At 37.9% G+C, this 24,834-nt stretch overlaps 3 protein-coding genes and 1 long non-coding RNA gene across 6 annotated transcripts in view; 3 read left to right on the top strand and 1 right to left on the bottom strand.

The window, feature by feature from the left end:
• Positions 1-103: 103 nt before the first annotated feature.
• Positions 104-22,293, bottom strand: LOC111326746 (uncharacterized). 2 transcript variants are annotated; one of them, XM_022930825.2, is made up of 13 exons: positions 22,197-22,293; positions 21,469-21,677; positions 18,192-18,318; positions 14,404-14,525; positions 13,947-14,038; positions 9,493-9,644; positions 7,031-7,186; positions 5,942-6,083; positions 3,664-5,656; positions 2,825-2,910; positions 2,139-2,219; positions 1,744-1,816; positions 104-1,281 (listed from the first exon to the last, which is right to left on the bottom strand). In XM_022930825.2, exons 2-13 carry the CDS (start codon positions 21,619-21,621, stop codon positions 1,165-1,167), a joined length of 3,294 nt encoding a protein of 1,097 aa, XP_022786560.2. In that variant the 5' UTR covers positions 21,622-21,677; positions 22,197-22,293; the 3' UTR covers positions 104-1,164. The 2 variants fall into 2 exon arrangements, with proteins under 2 accessions (XP_022786560.2, XP_022786568.2); XM_022930833.2 differs by having other exon boundaries at positions 21,469-21,672; positions 22,197-22,275.
• On the top strand, positions 7,821-8,087 carry LOC148722785 (uncharacterized). Its single transcript, XR_015991895.1, has 2 exons — positions 7,821-7,995; positions 8,044-8,087. It is a non-coding gene; the product is annotated as an uncharacterized LOC148722785 (long non-coding RNA).
• Positions 10,691-13,498, top strand: LOC111326785 (uncharacterized). The gene has a single exon (XM_022930856.2). It carries the CDS (start codon positions 10,848-10,850, stop codon positions 11,661-11,663), a length of 816 nt encoding a protein of 271 aa, XP_022786591.2. The 5' UTR covers positions 10,691-10,847; the 3' UTR covers positions 11,664-13,498.
• A 94-nt stretch (positions 22,294-22,387) lies between the features above and the next one.
• LOC111326763 (synapsin-2) overlaps positions 22,388-24,834 on the top strand; it is a 49,561-nt gene continuing 47,114 nt past the window's right edge. The window contains exon 1 of one of the 2 annotated variants that reach the window (XM_022930847.2): positions 22,388-24,834. This exon is cut by the window's right edge and continues 108 nt beyond it. In XM_022930847.2, coding sequence (XP_022786582.1) covers positions 24,725-24,834 — 110 coding nt within the window. In that variant the 5' untranslated portion in view covers positions 22,388-24,724. The other variant, XM_022930844.2, reaches the window with a different exon arrangement.

Raw genomic sequence — 24,834 nt, 5'->3', positions numbered from 1 at the left:
CAATTGTTCTCTCTACCGTAAAAATAGGAGAGAGAGAAAAAATTAACCGAGACTAAAATACTTTAGTCCTCCATAACGACAACATTGAAATCAATCAAGAAAATACCATCCTACAAAAATATTTTATTCTGCCAAAAGTACTCTTCACATAATAATCTTTCTTAACTTTCCTTAGTTCCAAGCAAACGTAAATTTTTTTAAACTTTAACAACCATAAACTTCATATAACACTGGGTCCCCAAAATAGATTTATTCTGCCAAAATAGTCTCAAACGCTCTGACTTTCTTGATTCCCATAGAATGTACAATTTTCGAACGTATTCTTCGAGAAAATTTTCAAGCTTCAACAACGATTAATAACTTTATAATCTCTGTTCTAAATGATAAAGCTCATCCCCAGGCTCAACAGACAACAAAGAAGAAGGGGTAACCCAAAAGCGATACAGGCTGTTTTGGAGTGAAATTATTTAGATGAATTACTACAGACCGGCTTGAAAAATTTTGGCCTTGGGTTTAAAGATGAAAGAACCATGTCGTAACTTACTAAACACTCCGGTCACGACTGCATCGTGATAACACGTCGAAAATGATACGCGAAAAACTGTCTTCCTAATAGGGTGATTAATTTCCAGTACTGAGACAGTACTCAAACGAATAAATTACATGCACAGGTGCTAAATATCGCATCAAGTCAACAAAGACAAAAGAAAAGGAAGAAAATGAAAGAAAAAATAAACAAAAAAAGAAACGGACAAAAAAAAAAAACCTAAAGACAAGCAAAATGAAATTTAAAATCAGAAAACTCAAGTGGAAACAACAAAGTTTCTCGTTTCTATTTTCTAATGAAAACTTGCATCAAACCATTAAATTTTTTTAAACGCAAAATATTTCCATCAAGTCAACAAAGACAAAAGAAAAGTAAAGAAAAGAAAAATAAACAAAACAAAACGGACAAAAAACTAACAAACAAACAAACCTAGAGAGAAGCAAAAGAAAATAAACCAGAAAACTCAAGTGAAAACAACAATATTGCTCGTTTCTATTTTCGATGGAAAACTTATATCAAACCATTAAATCTTTTTAAGCATAAAATATTTCCAATGGAGTGTCAGATGATGATGATGCAATAAACGCACTACGATACAAAACGCAGCAAATATATAGCTAATAGATAACTGTATTGTATCCATAGAGATTCTGGTACAGTCTCAACAGCTCGTTCTCCAATTTTGCCAGATGAATCCTGTTCTCTGTTTCACCAATCTTCTGTTCTGTCTCGAGCTAAAACAGAAAAATAAATTCAGTACAACTTTGAAGTATCTCGCTTATGTTGAACTGTCACGCTGTAAAGTTTCGTGACGTCCAGGGGTTGAAGCATGGAGATACAACCTTGTTGCGTGACGATCTATATAAAACTCTTTCAAAGGAGACGGAACTAAACACAAAAATTTGACGACTTCGGTTGTTCAACTAGACAAATTAGTACAATTCAAGAACCCTTTGAGAAGTGACCAGCATGTATTTTCTCATTTTAGTAAAACTGCTGGACCATCCATTAAGATCAACACAATAACGGAAATGATCACCAAACTAGGAAGCTCTGATTGTTAAACAAAATCTCCTCGCGAATTTGAATGCTAATATTAGGTTGTAAAGGGTCAAAGAGAGTCACCACATCATTTTCAGAGAATTCAGATGTCTGGGCCTGTGAAAGTTTGTTCTTTTAAATCCTGAACTACCAACCTGTTTCTTTAGATGTTGATCAAAGGCGGCTTCTAGCTTTTCTCGTTCGAACAAAAGTTCTTGCTCTTGATTTCTGTGGAACAGTAGGAGATTTAACTCTCTCAATGGCGGGCACATTCAATTGTCCTTCTTGACCCTTCGAGCACTTAGAATGACTAGCATAGAACTCATCCTTGCTATATCATCCCTGAATCAAACATTAGCGTCACAAGAGTAAAGGAAACGGTCAATAACTAAAGAAGCTCTTGATTGTTAAACAAATTCCCCTTGTCAGCGCCTTAGGAAATGTATAAAGAACAGTATGGAGAATATCCATTGTGATGTTACGGTGTAAAGGGATCAGAGTCTCAAGCAAAAGTGCCTAGAGCACAGTTGTGGTTCTTGTAATACTGTACCTTAAGACGAATATTTCCTTTTCCTTTTGTAAAAATAGTTCTTTTGCACTGATTTCTTTCTTGAGCTGACTTTCTTTGTCTCTGAAAGTTCACACAATAATTACATTCAATTAGTTGTACTGTAAAAAACGTCAAACGCTGTATTTAGTGACTGTCTCGGTGAAAGTCTATCAATGCAATGACTCAAGGAAAAACTAAAGTTTATAAGAACGAGGCCTTTTCGATTGAATGTCGTAAAGCCAAAACCAACATAACCACAACGGCTGATTACAACAAAGGAAAAAATGTCCTCAAGAGCGACGGAGAGCTCAAAGTAAAAAAAGCCAACTGCTTAAAACGCGGGAAAACGTGGTAAATCGCGGGCGACCAAGTCGTGATTGGTTTCAGTTTATCATCTGATTGGTTGAGGGAACGGCGTGGGTTTGTACACCAATCACAGAGTGAAGTGAAGCAAAACCAATGCAATCCGAACTACTTTTAATACTACATTGAAAATAGCTCTAATTACAAAAAACAAAACAAAACAAAAAGGAAACAAACAAAGATGTTAAAGGTTTGTCCAGAGCGCGGGGCAAGAAAAAATTGAGGATTCGAGCTCTAGGTTGTTGCAAATTTGCTGTTTAACGATGACATCACAGGAAATAACAAAAGAAACGAGCAATCTTTCCAATTTCTGCCTGGAATACCTGTTACCCGCCATTCCTCTGGATTTCTTCCATTCTATGTTCCGACGCATTGTTTCATTTTCACGGAAAATCCTCTTCAATTCATTCTAAACGAAAGAAAACTCTTATCGGCAAGGGACACAAAAATAGTAACATCGACTCACAACACAATCTATAATAAGACTTCTGTCGCACACTTTAAAAAACACCATTTATACGTAGGGGGAAATTTTATTACAAGGAGAGTTTTTTTCCCACCATAACGAAAAAATACTTAGTTGTGTTTTGAGGAAAAAAAAATCTTTGGAAAAGAAGGGAAGTTGTAATTCTTGGGCGAGAATTCATAGTGGGAACGTCCGAGGAAATAGAGTTTCCCTCTAAGACTTAAAGTAACTAAACCCTCCAACTCTTTAAAATGACTAGCATCTTATTTCTCCTTAAAGCATTATGGCTGAATCAGACTTCAAAGCATGGGAGTTTAGGAAATCATGGCCCACTAGAGAAGCTCTCAATTGTCAAACAAAATCTCCCTGCCAGTACCAAAAGAAATGTACAGACAACTGTCGTTAGGCTGCAAAGAGTTGAGTGGAATGGTTACTGTAGTGTATTAGGACCCAGACTCCCGTGTATTAGGACCCAGACTCTCCGCAGTACTGCATGTAACGCCTGACTGTAGTTGTTGAGGACCACGAGTCGTGTAGGTGGAATAAAGCTATCGTTTAAGGTTCAATCCGTTGTAATCCTCCGTTATCTGCCGACCAGATCGGTCACAACAGTTACCTCCCAGCCAAAGCCCCGACTATCCATCTCTGACATTTTGTAAACACACTGACGAATGAAAACATCTCTCAAAAACTTACCTTTTGGTAATTGAGATGCATTTCACTCTGAGTCATTTTACGCGGAGAGGTGCTCTTCACCTCAGTGTTTTCCAACTCATTCTCCGCATTTTCTAAGGCGCTGCTTGAAGATGTAGCTTGGTTCAGACCTTTACCATTGAATCTTCCTTGAACACCAGTCTCCTGATGGCCATGTGCAAAGCGTCGACATTCAGTCTCTTCCTCCGACTCTTTTGTCAAACCATCAAAGCTGCTTCCGTTCGGAGAAGAATTATTGCTTCCTGGACTTTGAGTCACAGATGTCTTCTCGTCAATTTTGTTACAGCTACTGTCTGGTGTACTCTTCAGAGGCGGCAAAGAGTCGCTGCTTACAGATCCAAGTTTAGTTTTCTGATTCTGGGATGAATTGTAAGTACGATCTTTAGGTGTGTCTGAAGTGTTCTTCAGAGAAGAGGTCTCCTTCAAGTTTGTCGTCCATGGCAGCTCACTTCTCTCAAATTCGCCACGAGTTCTAGTATTTCCAAGACCTGCATTGGGAAATCTTGGTGCAAATGACCGTCCCCTTCCTACTGCACCCCAGTTGAATCTCCCCAAAGGAGTTCGAAAACCTTGAAAAGGCAATGGTACTCCATCGTTTGGTTGAATTCCACGCATTCCTGCGTAAAAAGGAAGTCCAAATGGCAGTCTTGAGGCTAAAAGCTGCTGTTGAAGAAAGGCAATTGCATTCCATCCTGGAAACATCCCTGGGTTTAAGACACCAGGCGGCAAGAATGGCGGATTGCCCAACTGTTGTCTCGGAAAGCCAGGGTGTTGGAATCTGGAAGCCATGTTTACCGGCATCAGCTCCGGTGCATGGGTCTCGTGGGGCCCCTGGAAGGAGTCAGTGAATAATTGTTGTTCCAGGAGAGGTCTTGCTACGCTTGAGTCTGAAGAGGAGACAGGTTCTGGTAGGCGTGAAGCTGCAGCGCCTTTAGGAGGATCCGATCCACTACCAGGAGAGATTTGCAGCGGTACGTGTGCACTCACTGTGCTTGAGTCTGAGGGAGACACCGGTCCATTCGGGAGAAAAGCAGGAGCGGCTGAAAGAGGAGCCGTTGCACTATTAGAGGACAGCAGCTTTACAGAAGCTGGATAACCAATCTTCTCAACTTCAGGAGGATGGTCTCCCGGAAGACGTTGCAAAGGTTGTGTTTTAATCGGTGCTGAATCTGTTTCTTTCTTTTGCTGAGCAAAGGTATCATGTATTTGATTATGTTGTGGTGATACACCCTTAACATCTTGTGCTACCTCTCCCTTTCTGGTAGCCTGATGGGGTTCTTTACAAGACACTGGCGACTTTCCTGAAGTCTGTAGCCCTAGTTCATTGTAATTCCTATCAGATTCAAAAGAGCAGAGTCCCTTGCTATTCAAAGAAGGCACACTGGAGTGACAAAAAGATGCTGTGCTTCTCACTTGTGTCGAATTTGACTCTTGCCCTATGCCCATAGTGATCTCTTCATGGCAGTTATTACAATCTTGCCTGAGGAATCTCTCTAGTGAGTCGTGACTGACAGGATCACTGGTTTCTACTTCACTGAATGAGGTACCACCTCGCCTTGGCGAAGGAGTCGCATCTTGGGAGCTTGGAGATGTAAATGCTGTCGGAGAAGGAGTGACATCTTGGCTTATCGGGGACGTGTACCTCCCTGGAGATGGTGCTTCATCAGGGCTGCTTGGGGAGAAGTATCCTCCCGGAGAGGTTATCATATCAGGGCTGCCTGCTGACTCACAGCGTTTGGGTGGAGAGGGTGAAACTGTGGCGTTTCTTAAATGCAGCGCATCAGCCTCACAAGGTCTTCTTGAAATACGTTGGCTAGCCGTGTGTTGAAGAATTTCCCGACGATTTGTCAACTCTGTGCTTTGTGAATTCGTCCCATCATTCACGTTGCCCTCAAATATCCTACGCCTTTGTAAACCCTCTTCTGTGGATTGTGTTGCGACTGAATGTTGGTTGGACATGTGGTTTTCATCGCAGCTTAATAAAAAAGCCAAGAATAGAGTTAATGACACGACTGCCTGAGATACAGAAAACACACAGATTTCTTGATGAGCTAAATACGCCTAGGAATACATCAAGATAAGTGGATTTTTAATACCCCAAGTTCAGCAGTAAATTTCTGTTGTTGGAAAATTTTGGCCTCAGAAAAGTGTTAAAAATACCCACACATATGATGTAGTGTGGCGGGGGGTTCTGGATAACCCAGACCCCCCCTGGATCCACCACTGAATTGAATAACACTAAGTATATATTTTAGCTCACCCATTTATCTCCTTCGTAACCCAAGGTGAACATGGAGTGCCCTCAGACCCAGAAGGCAGGGCTAAGGTGTTAGCTGGAAAACTGCTTACTTTCTTTACTACTTCCTGAAGAGCATTAATCAAAGCTTCTTCTTTGTCACCTTCTGAGGAAGAAAATCAAATTATCTTCTTTGAGAGGTTGAAGACATAAATTGAAGATTCTTAGCTAATTGTGAATAGATACAGGTGCTAATCAAGGCACCTCTAAATGCCTACTGTTTATGTCAGTTGACCAGGAGTCTCTTGTTTTTTTTTTTTTTACTTAGAGCCATGTCTTTATGCTTTTGTCTTTTGGAAGTTAATGTACATGGGATCTTCTATCTCGAAGAAAACCTCTTTATGATCGAAATTTGCTGAAGTAAACCACACAAAGCAGGTTCCTAAAGTCAAAAGTCTTATCCCTAACTGCAGTGGACATGTATCCCATCCAGAAATGCATGTAGCCAACATAGTTGCCATTACATATGATGTACGATCCTCGCAGTAGATAGCGCTATTTAAGCAATAGCGAAAATCAGACCTGAAAAAAATCAGGCCTGTACGGGATTCGAACCACTGACCTCTGCGATACTAGTGCAGCGCTCTACCAATTGAGCTAACAAGCCAACTGGTATTAGATACATCATATGTATCTAATACCGCAGTTCAAAATATATGAACTTCATATATTTCATTGTATCTCATTTATCACTTTCAAGGGTTTATTACGAATCAACTTAACGGCCTGCTCCCAGTTGGCTTGTTAGCTCAATTGGTAGAGCGCTGCACTAGTATCGCAGAGGTCAGTGGTTCGAATCCCGTACAGGCCTGATTTGTTTTCAGGTCTGATTTTCGCTATTGCTTAAATAGCGCTATCTACTGCGAGGATCGTACATCATATGTATCTAATACCGCAGTTCAAAATATATGAACTTCATATATTTCATTGTATCTCATAGTTGCCATTGTCAACTCATGCTACACAGATTGTGGACATGCCATACAAGTATTTTTTTTAGGGGTCTTGGCCCCTTAGTCTTAGCCATCTTTCCACTGTGAAAAGGAAAAATACCTTGTGTAGCCAATGCATTTCCTGTAATTGATGACTTCTGCCTCCTGGCAGAACAACGCAATTTCCAAAGAACCCTTTTCTCCTGAGATTCAGCATCAGACATGGAGCGGTATTGTTCTAGCCTCGGGTAGTCATCTCTCAAGAGTCTGTCCTTCTCTGCGAGGAAAGTAGCAGATCAATAAGAAAATAAAATTGATGACCAAATAATATTAATAACCAAATAAAATTAATGACCAAATAAAATTAATAACCAAAATAAAATTAATGAACATTCCCCTACTAATAATTTCCATGCTTCTGCTAAGCATGAGAAATTGGGCAGCAGGTATGAGCCAAAGAGAGATCAGAGTTTTTGAAGGGCAGGCATGAGAATCGCATCAAAGGCAAGAGAGTTTGCAGGTTTAGAATCTTAACTAAATTGTAGACTTTTTCTTAATGACACCCTTAAAAGTTGGGCTTCAATGCTTGTATCTCTTGAAAATTTTTAGCTTAAATTTTGAAATCTGTGACAATCTTCTCCATACAATTGTTACCATTCTTGCCCAATCCTTTTTAAATACTCTTTCATATTCTGTTTTGAATTGATTTATTTTTTATATTGCCAAACCAATGTGCTATTGTATCCCTTATGGAGGGTCGTTTGAAATTGATGTCGACCTTATCTTTACAATTATTGTAACTGTTCTTGCATATGACATTTGGATTTCACCTTTCCAATTTAAACCTTAAACTCCCACAAACTTACTATGAATTCTCCTCTCTAGCTGCTGCACATTTCCTTGTTAATAATATACATGAAAAAATTTCTCAGTTCTGATTGGTTAAGATGAATGTAGTTTTCAGTTAATTCAGTGCAGAAGAGAGTTAATTCAGTGCAGAAGAGGGTTAATTCAGTGCAAAGAAAGAAACAAACCAGACATTCTGATTGGTCAGAATGATTGGTCAATGTCAAGGTCAATGTCAAGGTTGGTGTCAAGGTCGGTGTCAAGGTCGGTGTCAAGGTCGGTGTCAAGGTCAATGTCACTTGCAGGGTTTGAATAAATTATTTTTGCAAGTGTTGCACGCGCTTTTCTTCTGCGTAGTTATAAGAAACTAGCTCATATTTTTTCATGTACATTATTAATAGATAATCACATGATTTTCTCGTGCAATTTGGAATAAATAAGTACTTGTAAATTTTTTCAAAGACCACAAATTGCACTCGCCCTACGGGCTCATGCAATTTTGTTAGTCTTTGAAAAAATTTACTTGTGTTTATTTATTCCAAATTGCACTCAAAATCATGTGATTACCTATACAAATAGGTTGTAAGAATTTGGTTTAGATCAAGAGAACAACTTCTACCTAATAAGTTTGAGTACTCTCGTAACCTGTTTGCTGGATAATACATGGATATCATAAAGAGATGTTCCATGTTAATCACTTCTAAGTGCAACCATTTTTGAACATTTCTATTTCCTTCATTCTTCCCATTTTGTTTCTTTTACCAAACTAACATTTTGCAGTTTCCCTCCCCCAATCTTCCATTTATTTTGTCTGTTCCAAAAAGACAACTGAAAAAAAAAATAGAGAACAATCAAGTCCTTTAACCGTTAACTCCCAGAAGTGATTAACTCAGATAACGGATAACGGATAGCAGATAATGGATAATGGATAACGGATAACAGATAATGGATAACGGATAATCTCTATTAGTGCTCGCGTTCATAATTGCTCGAAGCAAAAAAGTTACAAAATTGAAAGAAATTACTAGAAATAAAACTGGAGTACTAGCAGCCTGGAATAACCATAGGGGGCAAGCGGAGCCAGGGGAGCGGAGCAGAGCCAACTCTTAACTTCTCCCTATAATATCCATACATTATCCAACAAATGGGCAAAGAAAATATACTCAGTTATTGGGTGGAAGTTATTTTCTTGATCTAACACTAGATTCTTATTACTCATTTACAAGGAAATGTGTAGCAGCTGGAAGAGAGAATCAACAGTCAGATCTTGGCAGTTAAAGGGTTAAGGTAACTGCATGCGATGTTTTTTAATTGCAAGTGAATCTTTTAACGATAAAAAATTGCAATAAAACATTTCATAAAAGCATATTAAAAATTTGGAGATGACGTTTTGATGTTAGGCTAACATCATTATCAAGTCAGAGAATGAAAGATAACAAATGTTTAAATACTAAAAAGACAATAAGTAGCGGAATGTTCTTTTCAAACAAAGAGTTTTGCGCAAATGGAATCAGTCTGCATGTTGAGACTAGGATTGCACTGCTTGATGAAAAGCATCTCATAGCCAAGACAGTCAAATTTTCCATGACACTCTTTTTTAGAATGCTGAATTGGCTTTCTTTGAGGAGGCTTGTATCCCCATAGGCTGTTGAGAAGTGTTTACCGATCACAGAGTGAATCTTGTCAATGAAAAGAACAATCTTGTCCATGAAAAGAACAATCTAAAAGATCACTTACTGCCACGAGGTAGATCCTCTGAGTCGTCACATGATAACCTCCCTTTAGTCTCAGATGCGTACTCTACTGTTATGGTGCTGTTGCCAAGGAGACGGCCATGGAGCATTGCAATTGCATCACGGCACTCACTGAGTGTACAGTATCTAATGAAGCTGTAGAGAAACAAACCACGGCTTACAATTGAGGCCCTGATAGGGTAAATTCTGATGGGCGACATGGCGTTGAAACAGCAACATCAGGGAAATGAAAATGCGACTTTGAGCACGACATGATGAAATTGCAAAAGCGACATCAGAACCTTCTGAAATGGCCACATGACAAAGTTTGAAATTCAGACAGGCGACATCTATACCCCCCAAACAGGACCTCACAATTATTTTACCACGATGATTAGAGTGATCTGATTCATACTAGGATCACATTTATTAGTTTAGCTGTTTTGGCTAGCTTGCTTCCATTTTTGTTTTAGTGGGGTGAATTCTTCTATACTGGCCAAGTTAATCAAGTATTGCATGATTAGAAATAAAGGAATTTGAAAGAATGAGGTGGTTCCAACACCTGTACCTATTTTTTTCTTTTTTCCATTTCCCAATAACTCACACAACATCAATTTTCAGAAGACTCTGGCATGTAATATGATACTGGTAACTATTTTTTTTTGGTTTCCCAATAACTTTTATAATTTCACTTTCCAAAGACTATGGCATGTAATGTAATACTGGTAACTTTTTTCTTTTTTTTCAGTATCCCAATAACTATTACACATTCACATTTTTTAAAAGACTCCAGCACATAATATAATACCATTAATTTCTTTTTATCCATTTCCCAATAACTTTTATAACTTCAATTTCTCTGGCATGTAATGATAATCAAGATCATATCCAATCTATCATTGTTGCATTTTGGAGTCGGAAAAACTTTCAATGAGGAATGATAAAAGAAGAGTGATGTTGAAATTTTTTGTCACTATAAACCACTGACTACTTTTCTTTAAAAACAGACATTACTCCTCTTGCTTTCTAATTTAGTTGACAGTCTTTGACAGAAAATGGAATAAATATAAAATTAAAAAAAAAAATTGTATTTATCCATAATTTCATTTGGTTTAGTTACACTATTGCGTGACGTTATGTTCCGCCCTCGTTTGCGCGTTACCACGTGAGATGCGTGGTGGCTCAGCATCGAGTCACGCGGGTTTACTCGCGATTCACTTTCGTGGACGCCATTTTACTCGCAGTTGTCCAAAACACAAAGTTATAAACGCTTCCAACCGGTGTGAACTCTCTCAACGTCCATCTCACACAATAGGATTATTTTACTGACCAGCTCTAGCGAGTGACAGAGTCCAAAATATGACCATGGAACCAAATGAATCAATGAATCAAGATCGTTTCTCCGCCATCTTGGAAAACCAACGCGCCATAATGGTGAATCAGGCGACCATCCTTCACAACCAGAACAAGATCATGCGAGGTATGGAGCAGCTGTTTACATTCTTCCCAGCGCTTCAGAGCTCGCTTCCGATCCAGAACACCATCCCCGGTACAGTGACGGTAGCCCCTCTACCAGCCCATCTAGGCAGCAGTGAAAACTCGCGAGTTGAGCAGCCACCAGTGTCATCCGCCACACAACTCCCAAGTGGGGCACCGCCACCTTCCGTTTCACCCTCCCCGCGCGTGGAAAACACAACCCCTATTAACACCCCAACACGGCCTCAAGCGCCGTTAAATTCAAGCACGCCATCGATGGTTGCAAACCCTGTGAAACCGCTTCCATCCAGTGGAGCTTCTTCGCCCGACACCGACAACGAACAAGACGTTGCGCCTCCTGTACGTCCGTCTTCCTTTCCGCAACAGTACATCTCAGCGGATGAGCTTACCCAGATCAAATGCAAAAGTTGCTCAATCGGCAACTTCGCAGTCCAGTTGCTGAGACATATTTTCGAAAATAATGAATTGGAAAACAGGAATTGCACAGGTACGAGAGGGAAGGAAGCAGTTGATCCAGAACGCCTTCGTTTTGTAAAGGAAACCGTGTTTGATGTGTACGCAATCGCATCTGATGATAAAGTGAATACTTGGAAGCACTGTGTTCGAGCAATCGACGAATTTCTCAGACGACCAAAGCGGATGGCAAAAGGTGCATTGAATAAGAGTGCTTTGTTTTAGAATAAATTTGGCAACATTTCTCTAACAAATAATTTCTTGCTTTATTTACTAAGTATCGCACGCAAATTGAATCATCTGATATAGTTTAGCTAATTAGCGAGGAGTGGCCGGGGCATGGTAGCGATAAGCTTGTAGAGAGACAATTCAGAGTGTTACAATATTTTAAAGAGACATTTATTGTCAATATTCAACATATTAGAATTTATGTTTAATTTGTTTTACGAAATTGTTCTTACGTCATAAATGTTAGGCTTTGTTCTCAAAGGACTGGCCCTGATTAAATTTGAAACAACTATTCAAGTGGACATATATCTTTTTGCTTTTGTATATTATCTAAATTTTTTATTATTAAAAATGTGGGTTTCTTTCATGCAGCCAGTGTTTTGTGGGCAAATCACTGTATTTCACTTTCAGTGGTGTATTTGGTATTATTTCCTTAGTTTCCACACAAACCAATTCAGCTACAGATTAGAGCAGTACTGTAGGACAGGTTTGCCATGAATTGACCTTTTCTCACTGTAAATCAATGAACTTGTGTAAACCTGCATTATTTAGGCAGGAAATACATAATAGCCATCAATCCTTTATAAGCAGTTCTGTGAAAATGGCACAATGGCAACAAACAATAGACAGACACAGTTTCCTGATTTCCAATCAAAAAAGGGCTTAGTTTTATCTAGTAACAACAACAGTGTAAACTTCTCTGCCTACAAAGAGTGCAGTAAAGTTGTGCAAGGTGTATATTTAAAGCATTTTTCACTATCAAGTTCAGTTAAGTTCTTGTACTCCAAGTTAATGTGTCCTATTATCTAAACAACTTTTTCTTAGTTGCTAACGAATTATTTCCCACCAACAGCCAGGCTGCTCTAGGTATCCACATAATACAAAATCAATTTTAGATAAAATCAATCCAATTCATGGATATTTTCAAAACATTTTGAGAAGGTATATATGTAAACATTTACTTAAATTTTAAGATAGCTAGGTGTGTTTGAGACAGACCTATCTTTTACTATTTTGAAACTGTTCCATTTGGAACATGTCTTACTCTGTAACAGTGTGGTAAAGCAGTTTGAATAATCCTTCTTTTAATTACTTCAACTGTCTTGTCATTATTCAATTGATTCAATTATTGCTTATCATTAGTATACAAACTAAAATTTGTTGACTTTTATTTCCAGCGACAAAGAAATTAATTAAGAATGACTGAAAAAATTGAGGACCAACTATTCAGGGCCATGTTGTTGTGACAAACTGTAATACAGTAGGTGTGCAAAATTAATAGGCAGCTGAATTAAATTATGCTTTCATAGCCAACACGGTGTTTTTCAAAGTAACATACCCTACCAGGGTGTCAGTATGCGAGCACCCATGGGAAAATTTAAAATTTTAAACTCTCTACCAGCAGTGTGAGCTATATTTGAATTACATAAAATGGTTTGACAGTGGGCAGGTTCCCTGGCCTATTGGATCTATCAGCAATAATAACAAGATCAACTGAAAGGGATCCATTGTTCTTTTTCATTTTTATTGATAGGAAATGCTTTTCCCACTTGAATTGAACAGTTATGATATTAATAACTATTATTTTAGTAATCTGTATGACCCTCTGTGAGTGACTGGAGGGAAAAAAACTGTTGCTCTTGACGAACATAGATGTTTTCACCTTCCCAGGACTATAATTTCAATTAGTAAATGTATAAAATTTATTAATTAAAAAAATTTAGAGAAGTTTTGGGGAGTAACCATGTCTTTTGCTGGCTTTTCCAAAGTCCTTGTTTGTTTTAATTCTGTACGTTGATTGATTTCTTTTTTAAATAAAAGCAATGACACTATATTATGCGTACTGAATTGAGAGGATTCAATTCAATGGAGTCAAAGAAAACTTGAAAAACTTAAAAAATACACCTACAACAAAATCAAGAATGACTTAATTTTTCAGTTTCCTTTCTTTCAATGGCACAGCGAATAAAGAATATGCGTAGTAATGTGGAAGTAGTGTTTTTATGCAAAGAAAAAGAGGAGTTTTGTTGGTAATTCCATTCAGACAAAGGCACATACTCTGGTTTTGTGTTTATTTCTTAAACATGGGGGGGAGGATGTGCAACCCAGACAGAATGAATAAACTCTGCATTCCTTGCCACGAGATGTCATCAATTTTGGGCCATGTTGTTGGTGCATGGTGATTTCTAAGAACTAATGCTTAGGAGAGAGATTGAGAATACATGCATCAGACCAAAGACAAGAATCAACTGTCTACCAAGATGAATGAAACATACAAACCCATAAGTATAACTTCTTCCGTCACGGTTTGATGGCTGTAAATGAACATCCTGTACATTTCCAACTTCCCCAAACAGCCGTACTAGCTCTTTCTGTGGAAGAAAGAACACTTTAAAGTACCACATGTAGGGTGTAGGGAAAGCAATTGGCTTAATCTGGGAATTGCAAGATGCAAAGACTTCTCATAGGATTGCATGTGCATATGATACACAGACTATGTTGTTTGCAACCAGAACTCTACTCTGTAGACCTAGGTTTAAGAGGGAAAATGTCAAACTAAAAACCTTTGAAAAAAACTCAGACTTCAAGACCAGTTACAACTTAATGCTGGCACGATCTTACGATCAGTTTACAACTCTCCAAGGCCTATGATTTCCAAGATACCATTTGGCACTTGTAACTGCAAATCAAAGCCGTTAAATCTAGAAGTTCAAAAAAGCACATTTTTAACCATTACCTTTGTAATGTCATGAGGTAGATGTCCTGTGTATACAGAATAAAGCCCACTGCGCCATTTGCAAAGTTCACGAGGTGACATATGTTTTGTCGAAGTAGTCCATGCAGAGTCTATGCCATCATCTAAATGAATGAATGTGAGTGCACTCCATGATTTTTGAAAAAGTGATGTTTTAAAAGAATTTGAAATTGCAAGAGCAAAAGGCAAATACAATTTTCAAAACCTTTCAAAGCACTAGGATAGCTCATAAATGACCACAATAATGCAAAGGCAGTTTGTGACATTTTTTGTCCATTGAACTCCAATTAAAAACACCTAACACTTACACTACTTACATGTACATTCAAATGGTTTGGAAAACACTGGTGTGTTTTCTTTGAATTGATCACTTTAAACAAATGGACAAACTAAGCTGAAATTTTTTTGTAGTGTTTTAGAAGCTATTTTAAAAGCTCAGATTTTGGGATTGCAGAATGAAAATCCAAGACTTGGAAATTTGCAGACTGTTCAAGCCTTTTCCTGGCTTTGAACAACACACGCAGTCACTACAGATTTAATCAGTCCATGTTAGTTTATCATGGGTGGCTTAATGACAAGTGTGCTGGACTCTAGGATAACCCTGTAACTCCCAGAAGTGTTTAACGCATACCGTATTTATCCATGTATAAGTCGACCCCCCATTTTCAAGGTCAAAAATCGATTTTTCATCATTTCTGGTTTTAAAAAGAAAAATTCACACTGATAGAATTTTCCCCAATGGTTGATCTCTTACTTCTGAGAATGTATTGAAAACACGGTGAATTAAAAAGAAACTGCTGAGCAAAATGTAACCGTGTGCTGTGAAGTTTAGTAGCACTTGTTTACATGACCACGATTCACACTTGAAGCATATATGTATTAAGCTTTATTTCAACAACAACAACAATAAAAATATTTACGTGATGTGTTTAAATGGGAAGAATCCTCAAAGAGTGCCGCAGAACCATTCTAGGAGGAAACTCCAACCTATCTATAGGACCTACTACTATACAAACATAAAAGGAAAAAAAAGAAAAAATGTATATACAGAAATTCAACGAGTTAAAAATGTAGAAACCTTCAACTTAAAATCTGCCACGGATGATGCCTCTCGAATATCAAGAGGGAGACTTTTCCATTCCCCCAACTATTCTCCTCAAAAAGCTAAATTTAAATAAATTAGTCTTAGAAAAGCTGGTTAAAAGGTTTGGAGTATCCATGCATACTTCTCAATGCATATCCCCTGTCAACATCCCTAGAGAACCGAACCCTTGAATCAAGGGTCAGGCAAACATGATTATTAACAACCTTATAAAAGAAAACAACATCCGCAATAAATCTCCTACCCTCTTAAGATAACAAGTGGACTTCACGTAGCCTAACCAAATAATTGTCATCACTTTTAAGAATAAACTTGGTTGCTGTTCTTTGAATTGACTCTACACGACTAAAGTGACTCCTCGTAGAAGGATTCCACAGCTGAGAGGCATATTCAACCTTGGGCCTCACAAAACTACAATACAGAGTCTTAAGAGTTGTGACATCACTGACATCCCGACATGTTCTTTTGATAAGGCCTAAAATACTATTTGCCTTAGCTGTAATATTGGCAATATGGTAATTAATTCCAAGAGAGAACATCACTAGTTAACAAGCCCAGGTCTCTATGCAAAGAAACCGAATCGAGTTTAGTCCCATCAATGTGATAGTCGTAGGTAAAAGGGGACCTCTCTTTGGTAATTCTCATAACCTTGCATTTACTGGCATTGATCCTCATCTTATTATTTACACACCACTCATTGATCTTATTTAGGTTCTGCCGGAAGCACTCTTGATCATGAACAGAGTGAATAACATTATAAAGTTTACTATCATCAGCATAAAGAACTATCTTATTGTCATCAGAAACCACACCAGGCAAATCATAATATAAATTATAAAAAACAACGGTCCCAGAATTGACCCTTGGGGTACACCCAATGTAACTGTCAGCCAATCAGAAGTCCCTCCACGTACAACTACCCTCTGTTGTTGGTTTCTCAGATAATCTTTACACCATTTGAGAAGTTGCCCCCCCCCCCACACCATATTGATTTTAACTTCTGTATCAGGAGAGAATGATTATAACTAAATCAAAAGCCTTAGAAAAATCCAGAAATACAACATCAACTTTCCCTAATGATTATCCATAACTTTGGCCCAATCATTGTGTACTAAAACTAAATGAGAAACAGTAGACCTCCCTCTCAGAAAGCCATGATGGGAATCATGCAAATATTGAAACACCTGGTCATATATAACAGTATGAATGATCCTTTCTTGACATGTCCCAACAACAGATAGTAATGAAATCCCTCTCTAATTAGTAACTGAACCTGTGTCACAATCCTTATGAATTGGGAAAATGTTAGCTTGCTTCCATAGTTGAAGGACAATGGCCCATGTAAACGATAAATTAAATAACCAAGAGACAAGGTTAGCCAATTCATTGGCAACATATTTAAGTAAGCGATTTACAGGAGGAGTAATTTACCATATTTTGTAAATCGCTTTGAAGATGAAATTGCCATGCATTTAAGTAACCTTTATCTTAATGTTGAGTTTGAAAGGAGATTTAGTAGACCAAAGGAACACCGAAAAGCTTCATAGGATCACTTAATGAAAACACTGCCATATCAGACAAGACTGCGTGAGAAAACAGCATTAGCTAGGTCACTAAGCTACTGTAAGCCTTCAATGAAAACGAGAGTTCTGCAGCATAAATAGAAGCAAAGTTATAAGGAAAAATGTCTGCTCTACAGATCAGAAGATACAATAGCAATCAGCCAGCTCCAGTAGTTTTCTGTTTAAGCCATGTAAAATTTATTATTTAAAACTTTTTTGTTGATGAAGAATGCGATAAAAACCAACGAAACTCAAACACAATTAGAACTGGTTTTGTAAACCTGGTTTACCTAACGGACTTCAGGCAATTGTTACGCTAATTTCTTGGATTGCTTGGGTCAGGTCTTTGTATATGACCTGTGAATAAGTAGGGGGTGATTTTTTGGGCTGATTTTTTGGTCATAAAAGGTGGACTTATACATGGACAAATACGGTAATTTCTCCAGATTATAGCCATACTGAGTATCCAACAATCAGCTAAGGAGAATACTCCAACTTATCAGTTAGAGATTACAATCTTGATCTAACACCAAATTCTTAAAACTTATTTATAAGGAAATGTGTGGTGGCTAAAGGGGAGAATTAAAAGACAGATCTTGGGAGTTAAAAGGGATTAGGAGGTCCAGGTTAAAGACCTAGCCAGGTCATTGTGTCATGATCTCAGGCAAAACAATTTAATTTCACAGTGCCTCTCTCCACCCCACCCAGGAGTATAAATCGGTACTGGTGACTTGTCAGGTAAGCCTGATGAAATGCTGGGGGTGGGGGGTAACCATGTGATGAACTGGCATCCCATCTAGGTGAGCAGTAATACAGCGGAACCTTAATTTTACGAACTACTAGATAATGAAGTCCTCGGTATAACAAACCATACTTCAGTTTCAGCCCGGTTAAAGTTACAGTAAAATGTATGCCACAGAACCTTGATATAAGAAACCAATTTCCTCAGTCCCTTGGCATTTCGTTCAATCAAGGTACCACTGTACTCTAAATTGCTTCGTGCTTTTTGGAAACCAGGATATTAAGCTCAGGCTAAATGGGCCACCTGAATCAGGTACAGACTTTAATGCAAACATGTATTGATTACAAATTTCAATAATTCTCACCGCTGTCAGACAACTGCCACTGATATCTGGGTCTTTGGGACTGGTTAAGGTGGTTTTCAAGTTCAGGGTAGGACACTGATGAGCTTCTCTGTATCTGTCCATCTTGCTCATTTGCACATCTTGCAGTCTACAGATTTCATAATTGAATAAAATCTCACATTCTGATTGGTTAACAAAGCAAGGTACTCAGTGATGAATTGTGAGTTGAAAAAAGCCACTAGGCAATATTGTTTGCCATCTCTTGTTTCATGCTCAGGATAAAAACAAACATTGTTGCTGTTTTCTTTTTCTTTTTTATTTCTGCTAAAAAATGGGATATTCATGGAAAATCCATAACCTGATTCAAGAATGCACTTGAAAACCGATAGTGCACTCATCCCCTCGTGATTCATGCAACATTGCTTTTCACAAGCAATTTAACATGGAATTCCCTTGTCAGGTAATGAATTTCCTACAGAATACAGGGGTGACCCTTTTTTTAAGCCTGGTTCACATATGATCACAGACGATTGCAGGCGATCGCACTCAATTGCCAACAATCGTCTGCAATTATAATATATGTGAACAGCTCTGTGATCGTGTGCGATCGCAGGAATAGAACCATTTCCTATTCGTGCGATCGGTTGTGGTCGTCTGGGATCGAGTACGATTATCTGTGAACAAAGTTCTGTGATCATGCAATAGGAATGTGTCCAATAATGCTATGCAAGCAGCATGATACCATGACAACCAGTTTTTTATCAACTTTTTGTGCGTGGGTTTTGACAAGATGGAAGGTGAAATTGACATCGAACAGTTTATGGAAGAAATTAGAAAATATGATTGTTTGCTCAATTGCTTTAGCAAAGAATTCTCTCTTTGTTAAGACTTTCTGCACCAAGAAGCAACATTTCTTCTTTGATCAGGCAGTGATTCTCCGTTTAAGTAAAGACGACAGAAGCAGAATGTTGACACCAATTAAAAGTTCAGCGTCCTTTGCCTTTATGTTGGTTGACTAGTTACTACTACTAGTTACTAGTCATTCTTACTAGTTATATTGTAAATATTCATACATTTTATTAGTTTCTTTACTTATCTTGTAATTATATTATATTATATTAGTTTCTATTTTCATATTGTATTATACTAGTTTTTATATTGTAATTATTTCTGAGTGAGGGCCACAAGTTTATTAGCTATGCTATTATGTGTTACCCTCGTAAAATAAAGTCTTTACTGGAGTTACATTGTATTGCCGCTGAATGGTAAACCATAGACTCGGTTGTCACAAATCCCTGCAATTGGCTGCGATCATATGTGAACATGCAATTTGCGATCTTCGGCTGAGTGGTTTCAGCAATCGTGCGATCACCTGGGATAGTTTGTGTCCGCCAGCGATCATCTGCGATTATATGTGAACCAGGCTTTAATTACAAATACAAAATGATTGTATCGTCTGATTGTCCAGGTGAGAGTAATCCTGAGAAGCGCTGTTGTCACTAGTTGTCCCTGACATTTTGACAAGATGGGAAGAGGTCATCCTCATTGTCAAGTGAGAGGTTGATTGACAACAATTAGAGAATAAGATAATGATAACTTCCAAGAATCAAAGAGTTATCTCTTTAATTCCCCTGATTTGATTTGGAGTTCTCCTTTCTAGCTGTTATAGAGTTTCGTTATAGACAATTGAGATATTGCACTTACAGTAGCTGATACACAACTACTGAATAAGTCATATATCTCATTGGATGTTTTGTTGTGTAGTATCTCTGTTTGAGTATTTTTAAAAGTTGTGCTGTCATTTGATGAGCCCATAGGGTGAGTCAAAATACAAACAATGTCTCATAAGAGATTTATTATCCAACACCCCAAATTATTATTTCCATTACAGAATCACACCCATTGAAAAATGTCACGCGGGAAAAGTGGGGTACCCACGATGCTTTGTGGGCACAATGACGTGGGAATGAGGTTGCAAAAGCTCACTGCCAGCTTTGTTCTCTTAAGATCTGAATTGATGAATTCCCAAATGGGAGTTATAAAATTTCGCTTTGTGTCTGTTTAGAGACAATGGAGACAATTGGAGCAATTAGTATTTACAACTGATGGCAATAACGGGCTAAAAAGGAATATTTCTGTGATGTTATTTTGCTTTCATGGCAAAATTGATGGTCAAACCTTGTAAAACTGCTGCATTTCAGTCTTAATACAAATTAAAAACCTGACATTTAAAAGGTAATTTAATTTTACATCTGACTGATTTTTAAACAATATAGCCTAATCAGGATAACACTACTAATTACGTCTATTCTTCTTCGATGAATAGCACTACGTTTTGGTTGTCTGAGCAAGAAACAATACTTACGAACACGGTGTACATGGGGATTACATGATTGACAGTCGGATTGACAGGCCTGCGTGAAGTTACGCATGCTCTCTTTCTCTTTTCTAGCTTATTTGCATTTGCACATATGACATTTTCAATGGGCACAATTCTGTACTGAGTGGGGGAAAATTTTGCAGATTTCTGGAGTACAAATATTACGTGATATTTGTCCTTGTATTGCATGTTATTTGCTCTCTATGAAGCACAGTTGGATAATAAACTTTATCACATAAGGGGCAAAATTGTAATTGCTATGGGCAAAATTACTTGAAAATGATTGGTTGAAAATCGCTTAGCAACGGCTGCCAAGGTAAAGAAATTTCTGTTTGTTTTGTTACAGTGGTGTCCCATTTTGCATGAGATCAGTAAGAAAACATTTTGTCCCTTATATTATAAACAAGTGATCACATGGTTCCTCATAAAATTAAGGATTAATATCACTTGTGTTTTCGGAAGTTGCAGAAGTTGCCCTCATTGCTGCGCGACTCGGGCAATTTCAGCAACTTCCGAAAACATACGTGATATTAATCCTTAATTTTACTCAGCCCCATGCGATTACCTATATGAAGTTACATATCAATATCTTCGCAAGTTCAGTGGGGTAACCTGTTCACCCCTCACAGTGACTAGCATCCAATTTCTCTTTACAGTATAACAGCTAAATCAAACATCAAGGTTATGAGAAAACAGGAAATGATCACCAACTCAAAAAGCTCTTGATTGTTGAACAAACTCTCTTTGTCAATACCATAGGAAATATATGGAGAAAAGTATGGAGAATATGCCTACTGATGTTAGGGTGTAGAGTGTTAATAGGAATATACCCTAGTAAAAATTCCAGTGCAAGGCTATCTTGAGGCTAGCGTTTGGTATTTTTTTATCTTTATGTAAAAAATCTAAAAATAAACTTACAACTTTCTTCTTATCCTGTTGCGTCTCTGACTTAGATTTCGTGACTGAATCTAAAATCTCTGGATTCCCTCTGAGTAGCTCCACTAATGCTTCTTGCAGTTGCTGTTTGCTTTTATCAGCAGAGCCTTCAACTATGTCGTCAAGAGTTGGCATTTCAGCTGTAGTTACTTGGTAAAATGATTTTCAGTATCGACGATACATAACCTAAACTTTAGAAGAAAAGCGAAGAATGATCAAGACGATGCAAGTTGTCGCCATGGGAAGTACTTAATGAAACAAATATCTGAACGGGATTCGATGTCTGGCAGCTTAAATTGGTGTTTCTAACACTTTTCAGTTTTTTTCTCAAAACTGAAATGGGCAAGTATCGAAAATCAAATACACTTCTTCAATATCTATAAACCCAAAAATTTAACTGAAGGAATTTCTTCATGGAATTTCAAGTAAATAATTTGCCATCAACCCAAGTGCCATTTTGAGCATTTTAATAGTTCTATCCATGACCAGTTTTGCTCTTTTTATAGAAGTTGATTAGGGTTGTTTTCAAATGTCAAAACCGTCTTTCAAAACAGCCCTTCTTTTCCTTGAAATGTAGTTTACAGACACTCCACCACATGGCGAACGATCCTGCAAATTCGTTCGACCCTTTCGCAAGCCTCTAGGTTAACGATATTAAAATGTTTTCCCGCCTTACAACGTCCTACCAATAATTCAGCTACTTAATGTACCTGTTGTTTGAGAAGCTTTGAAACTGGTGAGGGAAAGTCCCTTTCACGTGTCGCATATTTTGATTAGCCTCGAGCAGCTTGAGCTCTACACCACATGTCACTCTAAGAGGTGACGTCATAGGATTGGTCGAGCTTGGTGGCTTCACATTTTCGGGATTGAGGGGCAGTGAAATTTTCTTCTCAGAGCTGCGTCAAAGGTTCGCTTTAAAAGTAATTTTGGATTACTAAGGGAAGAATTGTTTTTGAAGGACTGTTTGTTACCAAATTTTGGAAGTTCTTGAGCTGTTCAGCTGTATCTTGCACGCGTTTCTCGATCCAAGTCAACGGGCTCGGTCTAATTTGTGTGATTCGCTGGGAGAGCTATGTTTAATTTTGTCTTTTGAGGAGTTATTCTCTACACTGCTGTTTATCTTCGTTTAAATGTTAAAGGATTCGTTAATGGCAAATTGGGAGGAGAGAAAACCACTGAATGGTTGGAATGTCGACTCTTGCAGTCTACTGGCGTGACAGCTTCTGGCGTGACCCTTAGGTCAGTAACACAACTGAACTCACTCGATCAACCACATCGGACTGTAGCGAGGTTTTTTCAAATTTCTTTAGCAAGATTTTTTTCAGCTGTCTAAGAATTCAACAAATTTTAACGATCCTCTTCCTTTACACGATTTTTTTTTTCCGTTATTTACTTTTGATAATGTTTTCCTATTTTAGTTAGGCGTTCTTACTGGGTCGCGGACTGTTCTTAGGGTGAGAAGGGAAATAGGCTTAAAGAAAATGAGAATGAATTAGAAATAAGGAAAAGAAGGAAGGAGGAAATGGGAAGTTATGAAGAAGAAATGGCCGGGTAATTTGAAAATTCAGAGGAGGAGGAAAACTCCTTTCATCTTTCAGCTTTTCCCATATTTTCTTGGTTCCTTATTTTCAATGATGCAAGTTTGACAGTGCAGTTTGTTTTCTTCGGTTGTCGACAATATTCAGCAGGGTCTTCCAGGGACATGATTAGTGAGGTTGTTCAATGAAGACTTGTCGAGGGGAAAAACTTGCTCGTCTTAATTATGCTCTGTAAGTTTTTTTATTCTTTTCATAAGTTTAACTTGGAAAAATCACGCCGAAAAAATTTTTTTAGCAATACACCAGTGGCTTCATTTGTTACAAGCAATTTTTTATGGTCGCCTTGGCAAGTGAAAATATTTGCAGCAGAAGCCGTCAATTTAGAGACCTTCTCTAGCGGACACTTGCAAGCTGCAATGTTTTTACCACTTAGCAGTAAAGGTCTAGAGTTTAATCGATATTAACATTGTTTAAAACATTTGCTTTTACAAAAAATTGCGTATGATTATTCGTTGTCCGAACATCAAAACTTGACTTCATTGGCATTCTGCGCTCACGCGTACACATCGCGCGATTTTAAATATATATTTTTCTTTAAGAAAACAAAGATGGAGTTCTTCGAAAAACAAACGGTAATTTTATGAACAACGTTTTATTTGTCCAGACTTTGTGGCGAGGAGGCCTCATTCAGACAATATAAACTTTACCTTTCTGTCGCACAAATAGTTGAGATTTTAAGAGTGTTCAAAAATTGTTTCAGAAGTAGTTCATAGTGTCTTTTTATGTTAACAGATAATCTTTCTTACAAGTTTGTAGAAGTTAAGGCCGGTGATGTGATTATTTATTGGTTATGTATTCTTTTCAAGACATAATAGCTTTCAGCGAAATACTGAAGTCTTAGAAGTTATATCTTCTGTGACGCGCTAAAATTGACTTTAAACTGCAATAAAATTTCAATGTTGATCAATGTGTTTTGCATCGTGGCGACAAAATAAAATTGTTCATAGTCAATAAATGAAATTGTCAGTTAAAGTTTCGTTTCCTTGTAGGGTTCTATTTGCTTTCATATTTGACAGTTACATATTAATTAAATATTTTGTTTCTGTAAATATTTCTTGAAACGGATTTCCAAACTGCACCATAAAATTCACGCAGTTAAAAATGTACTCAGAACTGTTTCGAGTTTTTCCACTTGCTAAAAGCTGGTCTAAAAGGTGTCTCAAAATCTTGTTCATGCTGAGTTCTTCCATTAGAAGCCCTAAAGGCTTCGTTTGTTGCTTTTGCATTAGAATATGCAATGAATTGGTCACCGCTGTCAATTGGTGCGCAAACAATAGAATTGTCCTTCAATGGTTTCGTGGAACAGGTGCACCGGTTGAGTGTTGTCTGAATATTTTAAAAATACACAACGCGCTTGTATTCCTGGGTTTTGCCCAAGCAATTGCTAGGGTAATACACCGAACTACGAGTTGGCTGTTCGACGGAATTGTGAAGGGTTTGTTGCGTGTTCGACACAGGAAAAAAAATTATCGATTTGAAGAATCGAGCCCAACGGAAATAACAGATTGAGCGGTGAAGGAAGAATAGAGCCTAATTTCTCTGCTCAAAGCGTGTGTTTTGAGAAGTTCTTTTAATAACCTTCTACATTACAAGTCTTCAAGAATTTTAAACAAAGCTCAAGTGTGGTGACAGCGTGAAAGATGGAGTTTTTGCAGAAGTTGAAGATATCAGGTGGAGTGAACTTGAGCAACCTACGCCCTTCTCGTTCGGATAGCCAAGAGCGGACGACAAATTTTACTTCACCTTCAAG

The sequence above is a fragment of the Stylophora pistillata genome, chromosome 9 (genome assembly GCF_964205215.1).
Source record: "Stylophora pistillata chromosome 9, jaStyPist1.2, whole genome shotgun sequence".
Lineage (NCBI taxonomy): Eukaryota > Metazoa > Cnidaria > Anthozoa > Scleractinia > Pocilloporidae > Stylophora > Stylophora pistillata.
This window is presented reverse-complemented; position numbering and strand designations above follow the sequence as displayed.

What these genes read in the sequence shown, in the direction of transcription:
- LOC111326785 (XM_022930856.2), top strand. Translation starts at nt 10,848, where the DNA reads ATGACCATGGAACCAAATGAATCAATGAATCAAGATCGTTTCTCCGCC.
- LOC111326746 (XM_022930825.2), bottom strand. Translation starts at nt 21,621, where the DNA reads ATGCCAACTCTTGACGACATAGTTGAAGGCTCTGCTGATAAAAGCAAA. An exon ending in GGAAGAAGTTATACTTATGG is followed by an intron (nt 9,645 to 13,946) that starts GTTTGTATGTTT and finishes GTTTCTCTACAG; the next exon opens with CTTCATTAGATACTGTACAC. An exon ending in AAATGCATTGGCTACACAAG is followed by an intron (nt 6,084 to 7,030) that starts GTATTTTTCCTT and finishes TTTCTTCCTCAG; the next exon opens with AAGGTGACAAAGAAGAAGCT.